The sequence below is a fragment of the Cnephaeus nilssonii genome (assembly GCF_951640355.1).
Source record: "Cnephaeus nilssonii genome assembly, chromosome: 17".
Lineage (NCBI taxonomy): Eukaryota > Metazoa > Chordata > Mammalia > Chiroptera > Vespertilionidae > Cnephaeus > Cnephaeus nilssonii.
Window position 1 is genome coordinate 33,257,567 of NC_137088.1, and position 21,087 is coordinate 33,278,653.

Consider the following 21,087-nt stretch of genomic DNA (forward strand, 5'->3'; position numbering starts at 1 on the left):
AGCCTTGCGATACGCAGGCGTATCAGTGACATACAATGAATTTTGCAACTTTGTGGAGAAAGTACCTGACCCCGGACTACGTTTCCCAAAAGACCTTGCGGCGCGCATGAGCAGAGAGGCTGGAGATCACGGGGCGGTAACATTGTAGTACATCCCCTCCGGTTCTGGGCTTCACGCGCGTTTTCGCAACTCGGGCAGACAAGAGGCCCTCCGCACTCTGGCCGTAAACCCCTTTCCTACCTGAGCAGAGCGAGCCGGGGCGGCGAGCCGGGCCCCACCATGGCCGCGAATGTGAGTGTCCCCTGGTCTGTCGGGCCACACCCAAGCTTCCCCGTCACGGGGCCTCTTTCCTCCCGTGGGTCCATTTTGCTTGTCCGACTGACCCTCGTCTGTGCGCCCCGCTGGCTCCCTCTGCATGCTGTTCCTATGCCTTCCGGCAGCTAATCCGTCTGTTCGTTTCTCTTAGCCTGTCCAGACTCCAGACTCCTTTTGTCCGTATTCTTTGGGCGCTCTTTTGTGGGGAGGGAGACTCGGGAGGTGTTGCCCCGGACATTGGGATCGACTTGTGCGCGGCACCTCCCAGCGGCCCCTCCTTCATCCCAGTTACCGCCGGGGCCCTTGTTCCCAGATTTGCGGAGCTGGACGTGACCTCAGAGAGGGGGCCAGTCCGCGGGAAGGGTGGGGAAGCCGATGCCGCCCAGGCGGAGCTGTCCAGCAGGGACAGACCGGGCTTTCTGCGCTGGCAGTGCGCTCCCGCCCTAGGGGGTGGGGGGGGCGGGGGTGGGGGGTATGTGAACCGAGGCTGTGATGCTGCAGAGGGGCACAGGTCTTGCTGGGAGCGGAGGAGTTAGGATGACCGTAGGAGACGCATTTCCCTACTGTCTGGCCCCTCATCCTCCTAGGGTGGGTTTGGTTAGAGAGGTCCTGAATGAAGGTGATTCCTTTCCAAAGGCCGCTGGCCTCTTCTCCCCGCAGCCAGCTTTTCTCAAGAACCAGTCTACTTAAGTCCAACATTCATTCAACAGATCGAGTGGCCCTTTCCACCAGGGTGCTGCATATGGGAGAAGCCAGTGACTCACCACTCCCTTCCTCCGTGAGAGTGCATCTGGAGCCAGCTGGGGAACCCAGCCAGCCCCAGACACTCCCTCCCCTCGGCCCTCCCGCTGTGGTGGAGTGTCCTACCCACTATCTCCTGGCCTGTCACACCCTCTTGCCAGGCCCCTGCTCTGTCTCCAAGGATCCTCTCTACCTCCCACACCCTCTGAGAGGCAGAGTCTGTGTCACTCACAGCCCTAGCCACTCTGCCCCAGATTAGAGTTGTCTTTGAGGCCTAGAGGCCTTGAATGCTGCCCCTAGAGAAGCCTCAGAGGTGGTCCATGAGACCCAGGGTCTGCCAGTGGAGAGGGCAGTCAGGAGACTCACTTGCCCCCAAAGGTGGACTCCTCTCTGCCCCATACCCCCACCACCATATTTTACAGACGGGGACTTTCCCCAGCAGGGGAAGGCACTTGCCCAGGTCTCACAGCCAGCTTGGCAGGTTACGTCAGGGGAAGGTGCTGAAAATGGCAGGCTTTGGAGTCAGGCAGACAGACCTGGGGGCAAATCCACTTTCCTCCTCTCTGTAGTGGTGTGGCCCTAATCTCTAGTGGGATGCGTTACTGGGAAGTTGAAGGGAGGCTATGCTTTCAACAGTGCCTGGTGTGAAGTAGGAACTTAATAAATAAAAAAATTCTTCACAGCGTAGGATGGTCCATCCTGGTGGGCAGAGACCATCTTGGGTATGTTGGGACCTGACCCTTGCCAGGGAATGTCGATGAATTTGGGTATCTTCTGTTGCCAAGTCTTTGTTGCTTCTAGAGGTTACCCAAATTCATCGACATTCCTTGGCAAGGGTCAGGTCCCAACATACCCAAGATGGTCTCTGCCCACCAGGATGGACCATCCTACACTGTGAAGAATTTTTTTGTAGCCTGGTGTGTATTTAGGGGAGGAGCCACCAAGCTCTGGTGGGGTGGAGCAGGGAGATGACAAGATTTTTAAATCAGTGTAACCACTGTCCTGTCACAGGTACTGTTTACCATCTCCATTTTATAAACTAGTAAACAGGATCAGAGAGGTAGAGCAACTTATCCAGGGTTTCACAGCGAGTGATTTTCAGGGCCTGTGTGTTGACCTCTGTTCCCACCTCTCATTACTTTTGAGCCCCGAGTGCTGAGACTGGAAGGATATGTGTCACTGAGGATACATAGAGGTATTCAGCACACATTATGCAGCCAACATCAAGATGGCTTTGAAGGGAAGGAAGAAGGCTCGGGAGGGTGCCCTTAGGTGTAGGGGTGGGTAGTGAGGATGAGCAGAGGAAGTCTCCATCATCCTGTTCGTAGGGAATTTGATTCAGAATGTGGACTGGGGGTGTCATATCTCTACCCACCTTATCAACAAATAGTAGTTAACTCTGGGAGGTGGAGAGAGGGGAGTATTGGCCAGAAAGGGGCCCAAAGAAACTTTCTAGGGTGATAGACACGTTCTGTATCTTGTCCAGGATGTTAGTCAAATGGGGTATGTATTTGTCAAAACCCATCAAACTGTACACTTATTTACCATGTATATTAAAATGAAAACTGAGTATAAATAATGAAAGTTAATTTATTTTAAAAACTAAATTTTATTCTTTTTTTTTTTTTCAGTATTCTAATACGAGTAATAGAAGAGAACATGTCAAGATTACGACTGACGCCCAGCCAGGCTTCCTGGAGCGGCTGAGCGAGACCTCGGGTGGGATGTTTGTGGGGCTCGTGACCTTCCTACTCTCCTTCTACTTAATTTTTACCAATGAGGTAAATTGTTCAGGGTCTGTGCAGAGTGAGGGTCCCCATAGCGTCAGGGGGCAAAGGCTGTGATCCAGAAGCTGGATTTAGTAATAAGGACTTAATTTTACACTAGAGAGGGGGGGGATGTTGAACTCACCAGAATTCTTTGTGATTTGACACACACATCCCACCCCAACCGAAGTAAGCGAGAAGGGAGTGGATAGGTTAACACACCTGATATACTGGGAGCAGCACCAGCTTTAGGCATGGTTGCATCCAGGCTTTTATGCTGGGTCACTAGGAATCTCCATTTCTTCATCTGCTGCCTGTGTTTCTCTGTTGTGGATTTTTTTTTTGGCCGGCTCTTCCTTTGTGGTGGCAAAGGAATTCCAGTGTAATATCCAGTCAGCTTAGCAGCCCCAGAGAACAAAGGAACCATCTCCTTCTAAATGATTTTAGCAACAGTTGCAGGGAGATCTCTGAATCCTGGCTTGGGTCTCAGTGTTCACTCTGAACCAGTCCCTGTGGCCAATGAACAAATGTTCTGATTGGCTAGGCCTGGGTCACGTGATTTGGACTGACACCCAAGTAAATCACATGGACTGAGGAGCGAAGGGGAGGAGAAAGCAGAGGAAAATGGGGAAAAGGGTACAAGGCAGACAAAACGGCAGCTAGCTCTAGTACGGAGGCCGTGGGGTGGTGGGAAGGGGTCTGCCTGGGAAAGCAGGAACCTGGGTTTCAGTCCCATCACCGCCACTTGGTAGACCTTAGTTTTCCAACTGCAAAATGGGAAGGTCAGTCTCAGTGCTCTCTGAGGCCCATGCTGCCCTTAGATGTGTCAGGCTACGCCTGAGCTGTTGAAATGCTCGCTCCCCTTTGCTCACAGGGCCGCGCGTTGAAGACAGCAACCGCCCTGGCTGAGGGGCTCTCACTTGTGGTGTCCCCTGACAGCATCCACAGTGTGGCTCCGGAGAACGAGGGGAGGCTGGTGCACATCATTGGGGCCCTGCGGACATCCAAGGTGCGTTTCACGATGGTTGCTGACCCCCTGGAGGCGTGCGGCACATCACTAGATATTGTTCGGTTGAGGATTTTGAAAGCATGGACACACATGGGTGTGATTACTGACCCCACACTCAGCAGCTGTGTGGACCCATCACTTCTGAGTCTCAACATCTTCATCTGTAAATTGGGGAGAAAAATTGTAACAAATTGGGGGGCCAGTTTTGAAGATTTGGTGGGATTAAGTAGCTAACGTCCTGGCACAGTGCCTGGCATGTGGCATGAGCTTTACAAATAGGTGCTTTAATGATTATGATTAGTATGTGTGTCTAGTGCAAGGCTACGAAGGTACTCTGGTTATTGGACCTTTCCAGGCTGTGAGGCACATGTCCCAGGCACTGGGTGTTTAGAACTTGGGGAAGGAGCTTCACTCCATTCTCCTACATGAAGCAGCCGTAGCGTTCTCTGTCCTGTCCTGTCCTGGTCCTCTATCTGTTTCCTTTCTAGTCCAGCTTCCCCTGAGCCAGGCATTCTGGGCCGGTGTGTGTTTTGTTCTTTATGTATTCATTTTCGGTTTGTTTGCTTCTTTTTGAAGCTCTTGTCTGATCCAAACTATGGGGTCCACATTCCGGCTGTGAAGCTGCGGCGGCACGTGGAGATGTACCAGTGGGTAGAAACCGAGGAGTCCAGGTGAGGAACCAGTGAGTGAAAATCAGCTGGGGGTAGAGGAGGTGCAGATGTTAGAATAAAATGCAGGTGACTTTCATTTTGACACTTCTGAAATTTAAAGTATGAAATCTATCAGAGAAATGTCAAATTATCCCAAAGTTAATGGTGAATGATCTTTTGTTTGGAGGTGGCAGAAATCCAGTGCAGAGTGGCCTGAGCTTAAGGCATTACTGGTTTCAGGCCACAAACAATTTTTTCCCATGTGTTAATTCCATCTTCTCTCCTATGAGGGAACAGAAGTGGCCTCCTGGCTTACATCCTATAAGTTTTAAAAAAATATTATTATTTTTAATCCTCACCTGAGGATATGTTTTTGTTGATTTTTAGAGAGAGGAAGTGGGCGGGGGAGGGTTGAGAGAGAGAAACATCACTTGGTTGCCTCCTATACCCACCCTGACCAGGGATGGAACCCGCAACCTAAGTGTGTTTCCTGACTGGGAATCGAACCCACAACTATTTTAGTGCACAGGACACCACTCCAACCAACTGAACCACCCAGCTGGCAACATTCCATCAGGTTTTTAAAACATATATATTTTTATTGATTTCAGAGAGGAAGGGAGAGGGGGAGAGAGAGATAGAAACATCATTGATGAGAGAGAAATCATTGATTGACTGTCTCCTGCATGCCCCCCTCTGGGGATTGAGCCCACAAACTAGGCATGTGCCCTTGGCCAGAATCGAACCCGGGATCCTTCAGTCCACAGGCCGATGCTCTATCCACTGAGCCAAACCGGCTAAGCCAACATCCTATCAGTTTTAACAGACATCTTAGGGGAGACTCTCATTGGCCATGGTGGGGGTCAGCCCCAACTGAGCCAAATGGACCATGAGTTGAGGGGCGGAGAGGTGGCTGGGTAAGCCGGAGCAGCTCAGCCTGGTGCAGGGCACCTGCAGAGGGTCTCCATGGGGCTGTCCTGGAGCAGAGGGTACAGCCAGATCTCTGAGTCCAGAGAGAGGAACTGTGACCCTTGGTGTGAGCCAGGCAGAGGCAGATTTCAGCTCCAGTTGAGAAAGCACTTTTCTCGGGTCAGGGCCTCAAGGGCTGGAGCTGGCTGTCTGCCAGGGAGAGAGCAGCCTGTCTGGGCTGGTGCAGACAAGGCCTGCTCCATTTGGGCAGTTTGGCTGGGTAGCCCCAAGTTGCTTCAGCTGGAGATGCTTAGAGATGGGAATGTCTCAGGAGTGACGGGCTGACTCGAACTGCTGTGCTTTCCCCGCAGAGATTATACTGAGGACGGGCAGGTGAAAACGGAGAGGAAGTACTCCTACAGTGAGTATAGGCCCCGTCCTCCAGGGCCACATCCCAGGCCTGTGGGCAGATGCTGGGCACATCCCTGCAGTGGGGAAGGGCACGTAACCAGGTGTCGGGATCCCTGGGTGCTGGTGCTGAGCCCTGCTCTCCCATCCATCCAGCGAGGCTCCGGGAGCTGCCCCCTCAGCCCTAGAATGGTCACAGGCTTGGATAAGTGGACCTCGGACATGTGACCACGGCTACCATGGTTGCTGAGTTGTTCCCTCTCCCCACAACAGACCCTGAATGGAGGTCGGAAATCGTCAACAGCAGGAACTTCGACCGAGAGATTGGCCACAAAAACCCTAGGTGAGGTCTGGGCCCCCAGGCCTGAGTGCAGCCTTGGCTGCCACCGGCATGTCTGCAGCCTCAGCTTCCTCATCTGAGTAATGGGACTGAGTTACTTCTGCCTCATGAGTTGATTAAAGTATCGGACATGTGGGCCACACTGTGGTCTGGGATGACCACCCACTCCCTGGCACAAGTCTGGGTGCTAGGTGGGACAGCTCCTGGGCACCAGGAACAGGCGAGACCCAACTTCCCTGACCCCAAACAAGCTACCCTCAAGCAAGTCATGGATTTAAGGCCTGGACTGAGCGCCCGAAGGGATTTGCATGTGTAGTACCAGGGAAGCCTTTGTTAACCGTTAACCATGGGGTAGGAGGACAGGAAGGGCTTTCAGGAGCAGGGGCATTTGATCTGGGCCTTTGTAGGATTTTGGCAGGGGGAGGTTAGCTCAGGGACGTGGGGGTGGAGCAGGCCTGATGTGAATGTGCACAGTGGGCTTAGATACTACCTGGGGCTGGGGTCAATGAGGGTGTGAAGTCCATGGAAGGTCCATCTGATGGCTGGGGGTGGGACAGGCTGGTAGGGGTCTAGCGGTCAGGGAAGGGGGACTTGAGATCATCCAGGGGGTGGAGTTGCTGGTAAAGACAAGATGTCTGCAGTGCCTGGCTGGTCTGGACTTGCAGGAGCCCCCTGGGTAGGGACCCTCCCCAGCACAACCCAAAGGGACTCAGATACTCCCACCTGGTGTCCTGCTTCACTGATAGCTCCCTCTCTCCCACAGTGCGATGGCCGTGGAGTCGTTCACGGCAACAGCCCCCTTCGTCCAGATTGGCAGGTTTTTCCTCTCGGCAGGTAAGTCTGTGGCCCCTTCGGGTGAGCCATCGCCAGACCAGAGGTTCTGTGCTTCCATTTGGCCACTGGTGCTCCAGCACTCAGCCCTTTGGTGGGTAAAGTGGCTCTGCTCCCTGGACATGGGATCAACCAGAACCTTTCCAAGGATCATGTTTTGGGCTGGGGTCAGAGAGCAGGCAAATCTCTAGGAGGCAGGGACTCGTGTAGAACATCCCCACCTCGGGCAGGTTCCTCTGACACTGGATTATTCCAGAGAATGACTGCCCGGCACTGCTGTGGTGCTGGTGCCTGTTCTGACCAAAGCCGAGAGCCCTTCCTCAAGGGGCCCTGAGCCAGTAGTAGAGCCAAGGCTCTCCCTGAGGCTCCACCGCTGAGCCCAACATGGCATCTAGCCCTGTGCCAAGGAGTGCGTGGTTCACCCCCTCCCCACCAAGGTATTCCAAAGAGTGGATTTCAAGGGACAAGGCAGTATCACGGGCCATAGTAACTCCCGGGGCTCTGTCCCTGAGCTTGACCCAGGAAGGTGGGAGAGGAGACACTGAGGACCCAAATAACCAAGGTGAGGGAGGAGAGGCTGGGATCGAGGGCTTGGCCTGCTGCCATCTGCTCTGTTGCTCAGCCAGTGCCCACCAGCCCTGGCCTCCAGTGGTCTCCGTGCAGCTTGGGAGCCAGGCTTGGGCATGGGTAACCAGACCCAAGGTGGAATGGGTGCCGAGCCAAGACCATTCCCAGAGCTGTGGTCACTCTGACTGGACGGAGAGGGACAGGAAAGGCTTCCTGGAGGAGAGGGAGACTGCAGTGGGGCTGGCAAGGGGCAGCTGTGGAAGAGCGGGGGCTGGAGAAGGGCATTGCGTGGGGGTCATGTGCTGAAGGCCCTGAGGAGAATGAGCCAGGAGCGGGCAGCTGGGCAGGGCTGTGTGAGGGTGCGGTGGGAAGGATGTCAGGCTGAGGGGTTTGCAGATCAGGGGTGTTTCAAATTTCACACCATCGTCTCTAAACACCCTGTTTCTCTCAGGCCTCATTGACAAAGTTGACAACTTCAAGCCACTGAGCCTGTCCAAGCTGGAGGACCCACACGTGGACATCATTCGCCGGGGAGACTATTTCTACCACAGTGAAAACCCCAAGTACCCAGAGGTGCACAGAGGGACTTGGATAGTTCAGATAGTACAGATCAGGGCCCCTGAAGTACCATCTCCCAGGAATACACAGTAGTCAAGTTCTCGCTTAAGACTGATTCTCCCAGGAATCCACAGCTGCACTTGGCCAAATGAATTGGAGGGGAGGGAGTTTTAGGTGATGGAACCACCTGGGAAAAGCTATAGAGGTGGGAAAAGAGGGTGAGTGTAGGGGCTCGACAGTGCCATGGACCCCGGCCCAGGCTGACTGCTCCTGGCCTCACTCACCCCACTTTCTTCCACCCCCCAGGTCGGAGACGTGCGAGTTTCCTTCTCCTATGCCGGGCTGAGCAGCGACGACCCTCACCTGGGCCCAGCTCATGTGGTAATGTAACTTCTCCAGGGCAGACTAAGGCAGGGCTTCCCAGTCTCCATGGGCATGGACACAGTGGACAGCGTTGGGAATGTGGCTTTGAACCCTCCCTCTAGGAACTGTGCTCGTATTCACAGTTAGGCATGCCTTTGAGCACTTCCAGAGGTCTGTGTCCCCTGAAGCCATCCATGGATATCCGTAGACCCCAGGTTAAGAACTGGGATGGCATCGGTCTCCTCACTCACTTCCCTGGTAGGCACATAGTGTAGAGGGGTGCTGGAGCGGGTGGGCTGGTCACTGTCTCAGCTCTAACACTAAATTCTCTGACCAGGTCACTGTGATTGCCCGGCAGCGGGGTGACCAGCTAGTCCCATTTTCCACCAAGTCTGGGGACACCTTGCTTCTCCTGCACCATGGGGACTTCTCAGCCGAGGTGAGTTGCTGCTGTCTACCTCTGTGATGGAGGGACTGGTGTTTCCCTCCCTGCCACTTTTAATAAGGTTATTAAATAAGCACCTACTTCTAGAGGTCATAGCCAGTAGTACACTGGGCAAAACAGACTCCTTCCCTGGCATGCAGTCTTGTGGGGGAGAGTGACTCATCAGTAAAACAAGTAAGGGCACCTTGCGCCGAGTATCATGAAGGGGAGGCAGATGCTTGGAGATAAACGGGCATAATGGGAAATCTGCTTTGACAGTGTCTAGAAAGGCCTCTCTGAGTAACATTTCTGCTGAGTGCCAAGTGAAGAGAGGGGGTCAGTGCTGAAAGTAGTCTAGGCAGGTCAGAGTTCACCTTGTTGGGAACATCAAGAGTGTCCGTGTGGCCAGCACCCAGAGAGAGGGGTCAGGGGAAGAAGACTACTGAGCAGGCAGGGCCCCTTGTGAGGGGGTGGATTAGGTGGGCAGTGAAGGGATTTGAGCTGCAGAGTCTCAGGACCAGGTGAGGGCAGGCACCCCCCTTCCCCTCTGTAGAGGAAAAGGGTCATGCTTCTCAAGTCCCAAGGAGAAGGGGTACAAAGATGTACCAATTAGTTCAGTTAGCCACTCTTCTCTAAGCAGGAAATCCTTCTCTTTAACAGAAAGATACAGCTTTTCCATTGTTGAACATAGTGTATCATTGTACACATTCTGTGCTTGCTCTGAATAGGATTGCTGGGTTTTGCATCCAGAAGGTCTTGAAAAGGGTAGTGGGCAGGTGTCGGCTTAGGCGCTCATCTGTCATCCCTCTCACTTTAGCACCCAGCCCTGGGGTGTTGCATGGGCCCAGCCTTCTCTAGCCAGGACTAGGGTGTGGTTGGGCTGCAGCTCAGGAGCCCAGTTACCAACCTCAGGGTGGAGCTGCCACCTCCCAGCCTGACATGGTATGAGTCACCCTTTCCTCCAGCAACTCTCAGGGCCCCCTGGGTAGTTTCTAATATTAGGAAGCCCTGTCCAGGCCTTTCCCTCTCTCCCAGAGCGCCAGCCCTGTCCCCAGGCTTCCATCCTCCTGCAGGCAAAGGCGGGTGTGAGCTGCCCCCAGAGGAGTGGTGGGCTCATGGCTTAGATAACTCCCCAGGAGGGAAGACGGTGACAGTGGAGATGGGCAGGAGCTTCCTGATCACCCTGGGCCTCCAGCACAGGGTCTGGGGTCTGTTAAGCAGGGAGAGAAGGCCCTGAGCCAAGGAGGCATCCTGGGCCCTTAGAAAGAAACCCTGGGAGTCCAGCTGTTCAGCTTTTAGTCCTGGGGACAGGAGAGTGCAGTGTGGACAAGCATGGGCACTGGAGATGGCCCCATCTCAAGCCCTGCTCTGCCTTCCGCTGGCCTCGAGACCTTGAGCCAGTTGATTATCCTCTCAGCCTCTTGGCCCCTCTGTAAAATGGAAATTAAAAGAAAAGATTATTGCAATTATTCCTCCCTTATTTGGTTGTTGTGAAGATGATCCATTTTATTAAGGACCAGGGACATAGGGACAAAACAGACATGCCCTCAAGCTCATAGCTTAGTTAACTGCTTGCATGAGACCCTGGGCATGTCACTTGTCCTCTCAGATCCTCAGTTTCCTCTTCTACAAAATGGAGATAAGTGTGCCTACCTCATCAAGTTATTTTGAGGATTAAGTAATACTTGTAAAGCACTTAGGACAGTGACTGATAAATAGTAAGCAGTAAGTGTTAGCTATCAGTTAGCTATCATAATATTATTATAGATAATGACTAGGTAGGCTCTCTGAAGAAATGGCATTTCAGCCAAGACTAGAAGAATGTGTAGGAGCTGGCCAGGCACAACTGGGTGAACATGCTCTCAGCAGAGCAACTGCATGTGCAAAGGCCGCAAGGCAGGAGGAGGTTTGACCTGTGCCCCAGTGGGGCTGAGGCGCAGCTGGCTGCATGGAGAAGGTGGTGGTGGTGGCAGAAGCAGGGAGGCCCGTGGGGAGGAGGCTACTGAAGGGGCCCTGGTGAGAGGGGTTGACGGTGGTGAGAGAGGATTTGAGGAAATGTGGACCCTGTGTTGACAGGACTTGCTGATGGCCAGGATGAGAGATGGTGAGGGGAGGAACAAGCCAAGTTTGACACCCAGGTTTTGGCTTATGCAGGTGGGTGGGTGGTACCATTTGCTGAGATGGAGACGACAAAGAACAGGTTGGGGTGGAAACTCCAGTGTCAGTGTCAGATGTGCCAAGACATGCAGTGGATGTCACATAGGCTGTGGGAGCCATGGGGGTGAGGCCCAGAAAGATACACTCCTGGGAGAGAGTGTGGACTGAAGCAGCCAGGGAATTTCAGCATTTAGAGGATGGTAAGCGGGAAGGAATGGTCGGCAGACTGAGGAAGGAAACCAGAGAGGGCCCAGATGCCATGAGCAGTGTCTGAGATTAAGTCGGATACCATACACAAAGCATTTCCCATAGCGCCTGCAGTTGAGCATGCAGTTGCTCTGCTGAGAGCATGTTTGCCCAGGCACACTCAAACGTTCCCACTGTCCTGGTTGTGGATAAACGGCCCCAGAAAGGTACCGCTGTAGTATGAGGGAGGGTCAAGTTTATTCTGAGGACTCTTGAAGGAGGTGTCCTGTGACCTGAGGGCCCATACCTTCCATAAAGATGTGTGTGCACACCTTGCTCTGCTGTGCTAGGTTGGGGAGGCACTTAGACCTGGGAGGGAGATGCGCCCTTGCCTTCCTCTGGTCTGTTCAGAAATGGCCAATGTCTCCTGCTTTGTTATGGCCCCCTCAGCCACCTGCCTGCTTTGTCCTACAGGAGGTGTTTCTTAGAGAACAGAAGAGCAACTCCATGAAGACATGGGGCCTGCGGGCAGCTGGCTGGATGGCCATGTTTATGGGCCTTAACCTCATGACACGGATCCTCTATACCCTGGGTAGGTGGGGGAGACTGGGGTGGGAATCTTGCGCGCCCTCCTGTAGCCCCCTACGCTTCCTCCATGCTTCTCACACCATCTGTCAGCTTTTCTGGCCTGATGGTATGCAACTTGGGGCAGGAAGTGGGCATTCAACCATCTCCGAGTATGTACTCCATAGCTTTGGGATGAAGGGCCAGCCTTTGCAGTGAGCTGGACTTGAAGTCTTATGTCAGAGCTCTGGACCTTGGGCCTCTTTCCCGTTAGCTGCGGTTATCTCACACCTCATTTGTAGTTTTATGAAATATTTGGCAAACAGGAAACACTAAAATATTGTTATACTTTTGGGCTAGGTTTGGGATAGCCAGCAATTCTGGGGCTCAAGGGAGTTTGCTGGGCTGCTCCCATAGCCTGAGGTTGGCACCAGTGAGCCCAGTAGTTGCCCAAGTGACGCAGCCTGGTTCAGGACTGAGTGCCCGGCTGATTGAGTAAGGGCGGGTCTGGACTGTTGCAATCAGAGGAATGGGAGGATGGGACTTCAGAGGACTTTCCATCTGAGCCTTTACCCCAGTGAGTCCCTGTCCAGTCAGATGATTCAGCCTTCTCTGAGCCCCAGCAGAAACCTTTCCCCCACTTACCCATTCCATTTTGGGAGAGAGCTGGCTGCATATACCCCAGACTATCAGAGCAGGGAGGGCCACCTGCCTCATTTTGCGGATGGGAAAACTGAGGTGCAGGGAGGGGAAGGACACTTCTCCAAGGTTTTCTTTGGATAGATGATTTGTGCTCAGAAAGGCACTCAGCCCTGAACCAGGCTGGGTCACTTGGGCAACTACTGAGCTCCATTCAGGAGAGATCTGCATTTGAACAGAACCCTCCACCTTTTCCTCTGCACTAAGCCCATCGTGGGTGGGTGACCTGGACAGGCCTTTTTTCCTCTCAGAGACTGTTGCCCCGTCATCAAGATGAGAAGGTTGGAGTCTCTTTCAGAGGGCCCTTTGAGTCTCTGCCTGCCTGTGCTCCTCTGATTCTCTCCATATCTGAAATGCTGACATTCCAGATTCAGAACAGACTTCAGAGGATGGAGAGATCCAAAGTGCAGGGCGAGTGATTCAGGAGCCTGCAACACAAAAGCATTCATTCAGTAAGAATTACTGAGCGCCTGGAGTGTGCAAGACATTGCTCTGAGCCCAGGAGACCACACAATGAATAGGACAGACAAGGTCCCTGTCCTTTCAAGGCTCAGAACCATGGCTTAGAGCTAAGGCTCTGGGCTCAGACAGTCTCGAGTTTTAAGTCCTGGCTCTGGCGCTTTCTAGCTGTAAGACTTACAGCAAGTTAAACTCTCCGGGCCTCGTGACCTTGTGGGCAAAATGAGGTGATGAATAGCACTGACCTTCCATTGGCTGGGTGGCTCAGTTGGTTGGAATTTTGTCCTGCACACCCAAAGGTTGGGGGTTCGATTCCCAGTCAGGGCATATAACCTAGGTTATGGGGTTGATCCCTGGTTGGGGCACGTATGGGAGGCAACTGATCCATGTTTCTCTCTCACGTTGATGTTTCTCTCAAATCAATAAAAAACATATCCTTGGATGAGGATTAAAAATAACACAAAAATAATACCAGCCTTACAGGGGTTAGGCCTATGGGTTAGATGAGATGGTACACGTAGTGCCTGACACATGGTCAACAGTATAAAACGTGAACTCTACTCATGAGGGCCAAATAGGGGTGCTACCTGAGAGTAGACAAAGATGAGCCGTGAGGTGGCCTGTAGGATCCTGTAGTCAAGGCAGGGCACCAGGGCTTCCTCTGCAAACCAGTGGCACCAGAGCACTGGGGCCTCCTGGGAACTCAGTGTAGATTCCCCCATGGGATGCTGGACAGGCCAGGAACAGGGTAGTTTCAGATGGAGTTAGCCAGATCCTAGACTTCATACTGGGCCTGTGAGATCCTTGAGGCAGGGGCCAGCTGAGGCTAATTTGTTTCCCTCAGTCCATGCAGAGCTGGGCATGTAGATAATTGGTAACAACCTGCTGCCTGAATGAACAAACACCTCCAGGAGTGGCTGAGGGGCCCAAATAGGCACCCACAGAAAAGTCTGCCCAGTCTCCTTTGTGTGTGTGTACAGCAAATGGTATTTGCCACTGTCTTTTTGTTGTTGTTAATCTCACCCAGATATTTTTTCCATTGATTTTTAGAGAGTGGAGGGGGGCGGGGAGAGAGAGAGAGAAACATTGATGTGAAAGAGATACATTGACTGTTTGCCTCCCGCATGTGTCCACTGGGGCCGGGGATTGAACCTGCAACCCAGGTACATCCCTTGACCAGGAATCAAACTTGTGACCCTTTGGTGTGTGTGTGTGTGTAGGGGGCGGCAGATACTGTAACCCCTGAGCACACCACCCAGGGCCATATGTCTTTATATTGGCTTTAGATTGATTTCAACATACAGTTTGAAGTTCACAAAGCACTTGTACATGCCTTCTCCCTGGAGCACTGTGCAGCGGGTGGCTCAGTCTGTGCCCAGCCACGCAGCTCAGGAGGGAGGGCTCCTCTTTTGGATCTTTCAGCCCTCACTAGGAGGTTACTTGCCTTCCACCAATGACCCTCTCCTCCTCTTCCTCACCTGGCATCAAGGGCTCATCCTTGTCTAGAGACAGGAACCATCTGCTGACTTTTGAGACGTGGAACATGGCGTCCTCGGAAGCCTCACTGCCTTTCTTTTCCCCACAGTGGACTGGTTTCCTGTCTTCCGAGACCTGGTCGACATTGGCCTGAAGGCCTTTGCCTTCTGTGTGGCCACCTCACTGACCCTGCTGACCGTGGCTGCTGGCTGGCTCTTCTACCGGCCCCTGTGGGCCCTCTTCATCGCCTGCCTGGCCCTGGTGCCCATCATCATTGCTCGGACACGGGTGCCAGCCAAAAAGCTGGAGTGAAATGGGCCCTGGCACCCATTTGAGTTTCAGGATCCAGGTCTCCCCCTGCCCCCTCCTCTGACCCTGCTCCATACCAGAGCACGAGTCCACACTGGTTTTAGATTCTGCACCTGCTCCACTCTTCAAGGGGCCAGACTTGGCAGCATGCACTTACGTCGGGTTTGGTGTTCATCTGTTAACGACTCTCCACCCCTTTCTTGTCAGTGAGCAGCTTTGATGGGCAGAAGGCAGCTCCTATCGGGCAGCATGACAAGCGTTCTCCCGCTTGTTTCCCCCTTCTCTTGGGACTGTGTGTGGCTGGTTCGCATGCTTCATCTAGCCGGTGTCTTCAGATATCAAGGTGACACTGAGAGACCTGCTGCCTTACCCCCTACTGCCTCTGCTCCTTGGAGATGAGTGCCAGGTTCTGCCACACCACTAGCCGCTCCCTTGATACTAAAGGGCCACCTTTATCAGCTGTCTAATCGGTGCTGTATTGCCAAGACAGACGAAGCCCATACATACCCTGCTAAGCAGGGTCACTATTAACCCAGTTTGTGGCTAGAACTTGATTTGATACTTCAAAAAAGTAAATCCACTGGCTATGTCCTGAGGGAAATTGGACATTTGTTGGGCTTTACACTTTTTATGGTTTGGCAGAATCTTTTAAGTGTACAGTATCTCCAAAGGCTCTGAGTTTTTATTGCTTCACTTCATGTGTACTCTCCTACCCCGAGGGAGTTATTAAAAAAGAGATTTGAAAAGCAAAACAGAAAACCTCCTGAGTGACTAACATTTCAGACTGTTACAGAGAAAGACACCCTTTAACCTGTTAGTTGAGGTTAATTCAGAGCACAGAAAGGTGTTAAATGGGGCTGTGACTTACCTGGTTAAAAAAAAAAGTTACCGTTGTCAGTATTCTGGGTCATTGGGAAGCTTTAAGATGCTTTTGAAATAAGTGTTACAAAATGATTGTCTCCCCTCTGGGAGGAGTTGGGGAATATCTACAAGGCAAAGCGTTTCCTTTTATCCTATGGCATCAGACACTACCTGTGTACTTGAAGAGTTCTGAGTTTTTAGTCACCTATTAAAGGAAAAGGTTGGAAGCTTTATATCCTGCGCTCCTTCATATGACCCCATCAAAATCAAGCTTGGAAGCCTCAGGCTTGCTAGATGTGAGTGCTCTTGCCGGCCTCATTCCTTTCATCATGGAGGACTTCTGATACAGCGGCTGGCCTCCATGGCTGCTTCTGCTATTCGTTTTATCTGTTAAGTGTCTGCCACTGCTCCTCCAAAATAAAATCTACCCACACTTAATCAACTTATTTCCCAACTACTCTTCACACCCTTTGAAAGATAAAGAATGTAACCTTGATGTCCTAAAAAATTCTTTGTATAGCTTTTACTTGATCTTTTACTACTTGGAAATTGTTCTACCTTGCTGGGGTGGTTGCTTGAGCAAATAACTATCTGGTAGTTGAAAAAGGGGTCAGAACTTCTGAAAATAGTGATCTAATAATCTCTCCTGTAGTCCTGGTATATCTGTTACAGATTCTTCATGGTAAAGACAGCTGGCCCCACAGATGATTTATCTGGGTTTAAGGACTGAAATAGTTCACTGCAGTTTCACTCAATCTCTAAATTGGGTGGAGAATGTCCGGCCCACAGGCCATATAAGGCTTGAGAAATCATTTGATATGGCTCTGCCAAGGCATTAGGGGTGAGTTAATTAAATGTTTGACCAAATATAGCAGGATAATGTTTAAGGTGATAATTTTGTGTGGCCTGCAAATGATGTTATAAATATTCAAATGGCCCTTGGCAGAAAAAGTTTCCCCACCCCTGCTCTAAATCCTCAAAGGATGCTTTTGGAAAATACAGTACAGTAAACCCTCGATTTAACCGACAAAAGTATTTAATGGACAAAATTTCCAGTCTGTATGTCATGTGAAAATTAACACCCTCTCAATTAAAAAATGCTTTTAACCAAGAGTTGCTTACAATTAACAGGATATTTTTTTGTTATTCACTGTTATTTTTAATAAATTTTAGTGAATAGGCCATATGCTAGAAAAAACACAAGTAATTTTGATGACAAATAAATATCACATATCTACAACTATAATCTACATATTTAAATCCAAGAATCACTGCTTGTAAACAATGTTTGGTGAATAATGAACACGTGATCACACCGCATGGAGCAGTAATTAATTTTGTTGTCGCATGGTGTCACTTTCTGCAGCAGTTTTAATGCTGAAGTTCCGACATACACTAAACCACATCCCATCTGTGTGCATCTGTTTACTCGTGGAGACTGGTGAATGTACACATTTACTAGATCTATTCAGTATAAATTTAAAATTACAGTAATACATGTAGAAAACCTCTGAAATTAAATTTTTCATATATACTTAATAAACTTGTCTACGTAAGAGAAAACAGGTAAACTAATTTGTCAACTTTTTAATATATGCATTCGGGAAACCTATTTTATATAATGGGCTTTCAGCTTTAATGGACACACTCTTGCCCAAATTAGTCCTTTATATCGAGGTTTTACTGTATATACAAAATTTTTGGGATTTGGTCTGTGTAATTTTTCCTAGCATAAGATTTTAAATTACTGCCAATTTCAAGTGTTCTTTAGGAGCAAAATAATGTTAAGAAATATTTGATGCCTTGGGAAAAAATCATGAAATTTTTATTCTTTGTATTTTTTTATAGGAAAATCAAAATAAATTTCTAAGTATCTTTTATAGGACATTGCCATTGTTCCTTTTGTTGTTTCTGTATTCTTTCTGAAACTTCTATCTTAAAGAATTCAGCCGTAAAATTCAGTACAAACCATATGATTTTTAGACTCAGTTCTAAGTTGTTTTTAGTGGTATATATATATATATATATGTTTTTTTTAAAAGGGCAGCTCAATATTTCTAGCACTTAGAAGTCTTAAATATCAAAGCCTACTTTGTTTTGGATGCATTTAAAGTGAAGGATTCACACTTCACCCATCTTCAGAATTGTGCTAGAAGACAGGATGGAGTCACAGTCCAAAAGGCATCATTGGCTTTGGGTTGGCACAGACCTGAATTCTAGTCTCAAGTCTGCCACTGATTGGCTATGTGATGTTGGGAAAATCAATACTTTGAGCCTCAGTTCCCTCATCTGTAAAATGGGAACAATGCTATTGTACCCCCCCCACAAGTTTTCTGTGAGGCCTGACAGAAAGCACATGAAATGCCAAACACGTGACATTAACTTTTCATTCTTTTTGCCTTGTCCTCCGAGCCACACAGCGCCAGGCAGCCTGTTGCTAGGAGCTTTACTGCCTCGTGAGGGTTTCCTCGTATCTATCTGGTCACTGACCCCATGGCCTACGTTCCCCTGCACTGCTAATTATCCACTCTTAAGTTAGCAATTTGAATAGTTCTTTTTACATATTACAAGATTTGAAGCAGGTGAGTGATAACTTTCCAAAACGTATTCTTGTATTTCAAAACTGAAAGTTGTATTTGACTTCCATAGTGCCTCCTAGGAGCTGACCTCTGCCTGAAAAACAGGTTGGTTTGGGGAGACAGGATGATGCTCGACTGAATTCCCAGAAAGCAAGTCGCTTACCTCTAGGAGAGGAAGGGCTCTGGTGCAGGAATAGTGAGGTTCTGCAGTTTCCATGGCAACCCATTTGTTTCTCAGCAAGAGTCTCCCTGCCAGGCTTTTTTTGCATATGAGTCATACCTCAAGTGTTTTGTTTGTTTCCCTTGGATAAAACTGATTCAAATTTTTATTGGCTCCTGTCAAAGATTAAATAATACCTCCTTGCTTAAACATAGAAAAAAAAATCCATGTATGTAAGCCCCCAGCCTACAAGAAAACAGAACTTATCTTTAATGTAGTAGTCTTGACATGTGTACAAATCACAGCATGTTTTCTGAGCTGATGCAAAATCTGAAAGAAAATGTAGAGCTGAGTCTTTTTAGATAAATGCTTTATTTTTTTCTCAAAATGTTATTCTAAATACCTACAATGCCATAGAGCTTTATACAATTTATCCAGTAATGATTCTAGTCTTCTGCCATCATGAAATGTAACTTCGAAAAGTGGATCCCAACAATACCAGAATCCGAGTTGACCTGTGCTCCCCATGCTATAAAGAGGCAGCATTAGACAGTATTAGTAAACCTGATTGAGGGAAAATGAGTGGCCTGCAGAGAGAGGGTCTGAAGTCTGTAAGAGAGGTGAGAGCACCAGTGTCTGACAGATGAAGAATCTGGAAGAAAGGACTGGTGCATTCCTAATGTACCATTATCCGAAAATTTCCCAGGGGTCTCTATAAAAAAACTGACTCATGTTTCAAAAGATGGGAAGAAGCAGGTCTAAGTGCACGAGGGTCTCCAGGGAAGGGTTCCATAGCTCAAAACATGGGGTGTGGGAGCAAGAAACTTTGAAGGCCCTATGCTGAGTGAATCTAAGAAGGACTGGGGCCACACTAGACTTGCACCACCACCTCAATTTGACCCTGCTGTCCCCGGATCCTTGTCTGCAACCCACGCTGCTTGTTTGCCTTCTCCGTGGAGATACCATGGCCTCAAGGCCTGGGGAGGTGTCGGGTCCAAGGGCCAGATCATGTCATGAGATGGCCACTCACATCATAACCTCTCAAATGGGAACAGGTGGGAAGCCTCTGCCTTTTCCCTTTTGGTTTTCTTAGTGCACTTTGGCTTCTGCTCTTCTTTAGCTTCTCGGTTCTGGGGCCAGGAAGCAGCCAGGATGTTGGCCGCTTCTGCTTGCGAGCTGGTTCCTTCCTCTTCATCAGAAGAGAGCCCACCTCCTGCTGGGTGGGGAGTTTCTGCTCCACTCTGGAGAGGGGGCAGTACAGGGAAACATAGGCCACGGGTCAGTGACCAGATAGATACGAGCAAACACCCTCACAAGGCAGTAAAGCTATCAACAGGCTGCCTGGAGCTGTGTGGCTTGGAGGACAAGGGTACTACATGGGGCTGGGGGAGAATAAGGCCTGTCTTCCTGTGTCTTCCTCAGACTGGAGACTCATCCAAGCAGGTACTGGTAACTTACAAGCTGAGGGAACACCAAGATGTCCAGGCAGGAAACTACCCTCAGGGAGTGTACAATCAAATCTAGGAGATCATTACTGACTGGTGCTTTGCACGTATTACTTCACTTCTGAACAAAAGTGCCCAGTGCTCTGAGGGGGTACTCCTTGAGCCTGGGCCGGCTGGGGCGGGGAGCTGGATGCAGAGGGTGAGAGCACAGTGCTGGAAAGGAACCAGTCAGGCATGAAGCCCAGTGAAGAGGTCATTGATGGGATTTGAGGGAGAAGCATGACAAGAGTATTTTTTAAAGGCAAATAGGCAGCATGTGGGGTAGGAGATGTGTGGTCACAGCTGCTCCCAGAGCATTTTTCTGCTGTCTCTGACCCAGTACTGATCACACCACGTGACTGTGTCGGGCCTGCATGTCAAATCCGCACCTGTGTCCACAGACTGGCCTGCCACATGGCAGGTGCTGCGAGAGTATTCCTGTCCTGAGGGATGATCGTCGGGACTGAGAGCACACCAGGCTGAATGGTGGGTCACACACAGAAGTACAGACCTCGTCTCTTTTTGAATGGGCTTAGCACCAGAGCACGCACCTCCTCACTTGTGCAGATAGGAGCAGAAAAGGGGATATTCGGGCAGGGCTGGGGGCCAGAAGAGGCAGCTAAGGCCAACTCCAAGGACACCTTCCCCAACAAGGTAAGGGGACAGGTCTGTGGCATCAAAGCATAAAGCTGATTGATCTATGACTTAACGTCTAGGCAGAATGCGGGCCAGTGATTTCTGAGTACCCCTTTCCACCCCAGGACTGTCTTCTTTACGAAGGCCCCACACTGACCTTGGCCCCATAGCGAAGCTTCAACCTCTCCCTGATGAGCAGTCCCTTAGCCAGCAGCTTCCAGTTCTCGAGCGCCCGCTTCTCCCTTTTCTGCAGCAAAAAAACGACACAGGTAAGCATAAAATGTTGAGTACTGCTATTTTCAGGAAAAATAAGATGGAACCTGTGAAAACACACACTTTAGGTTAAAAAAAAGTTTCTTAACTATATCAAGTCTCAGTTTTAAGATTGGAATGATTTATAAAAGGCATGACAGGCATAAAAAAAAGCCCTTTTTAAAATTATTTTCGACTCCAAATTTTTAGGGGAGGTTCTCCAGACCTGGACCACAGACAATTCCTTTTAACAGAGGCGGTGTCAGCAGCAGGGAAGTTGTCCCTGGAGCTGGGATCCAGGCAGATAGCGGATTCTGAGGTGTAGGAAGGATTGTTTTTCCAGTGCTGGCTCCCTAGGGGGCCTTCCATGGAGCTGGAGCCGGA

General features: G+C 50.2%; 2 protein-coding genes across 2 annotated transcripts in view; one reads left to right on the plus strand and one right to left on the minus strand.

Moving 5' to 3' along the window:
* Positions 1 to 119: 119 nt before the first annotated feature.
* TMEM43 (transmembrane protein 43) lies at positions 120 to 17,420 on the plus strand. The gene is made up of 12 exons (XM_079794943.1): positions 120 to 291; positions 2,688 to 2,837; positions 3,697 to 3,831; positions 4,408 to 4,502; positions 5,762 to 5,811; positions 6,072 to 6,141; positions 6,902 to 6,972; positions 7,988 to 8,109; positions 8,401 to 8,475; positions 8,795 to 8,896; positions 11,699 to 11,816; positions 14,532 to 17,420. The coding sequence occupies exons 1-12, from the start codon at positions 280 to 282 to the stop codon at positions 14,732 to 14,734; spliced, it is 1,203 nt and encodes a 400-aa protein (XP_079651069.1). The 5' UTR covers positions 120 to 279; the 3' UTR covers positions 14,735 to 17,420.
* A 1,293-nt stretch (positions 17,421 to 18,713) lies between these two features.
* The window catches only part of XPC (XPC complex subunit, DNA damage recognition and repair factor), a 29,381-nt gene continuing 27,007 nt past the window's right edge, over positions 18,714 to 21,087 (minus strand). The window contains exons 15-16 of the mRNA XM_079794676.1: positions 20,609 to 20,698; positions 18,714 to 19,572 (exon numbers count right to left, since the gene is read on the minus strand). Of these exons, the coding sequence (XP_079650802.1) occupies positions 19,363 to 19,572; positions 20,609 to 20,698 (300 nt within the window). The 3' untranslated portion in view covers positions 18,714 to 19,362. The remainder of the gene's footprint in view (positions 19,573 to 20,608; positions 20,699 to 21,087) is intronic.

Bases quoted from the DNA above. Each gene is read 5' to 3' on its own strand.
- TMEM43 (XM_079794943.1), top strand. The intron at 2,838-3,696 runs GTAAATTGTTCA...CTTTGCTCACAG, and splicing joins ACTTAATTTTTACCAATGAG to GGCCGCGCGTTGAAGACAGC. The intron at 3,832-4,407 runs GTGCGTTTCACG...TTCTTTTTGAAG, and splicing joins GGGCCCTGCGGACATCCAAG to CTCTTGTCTGATCCAAACTA.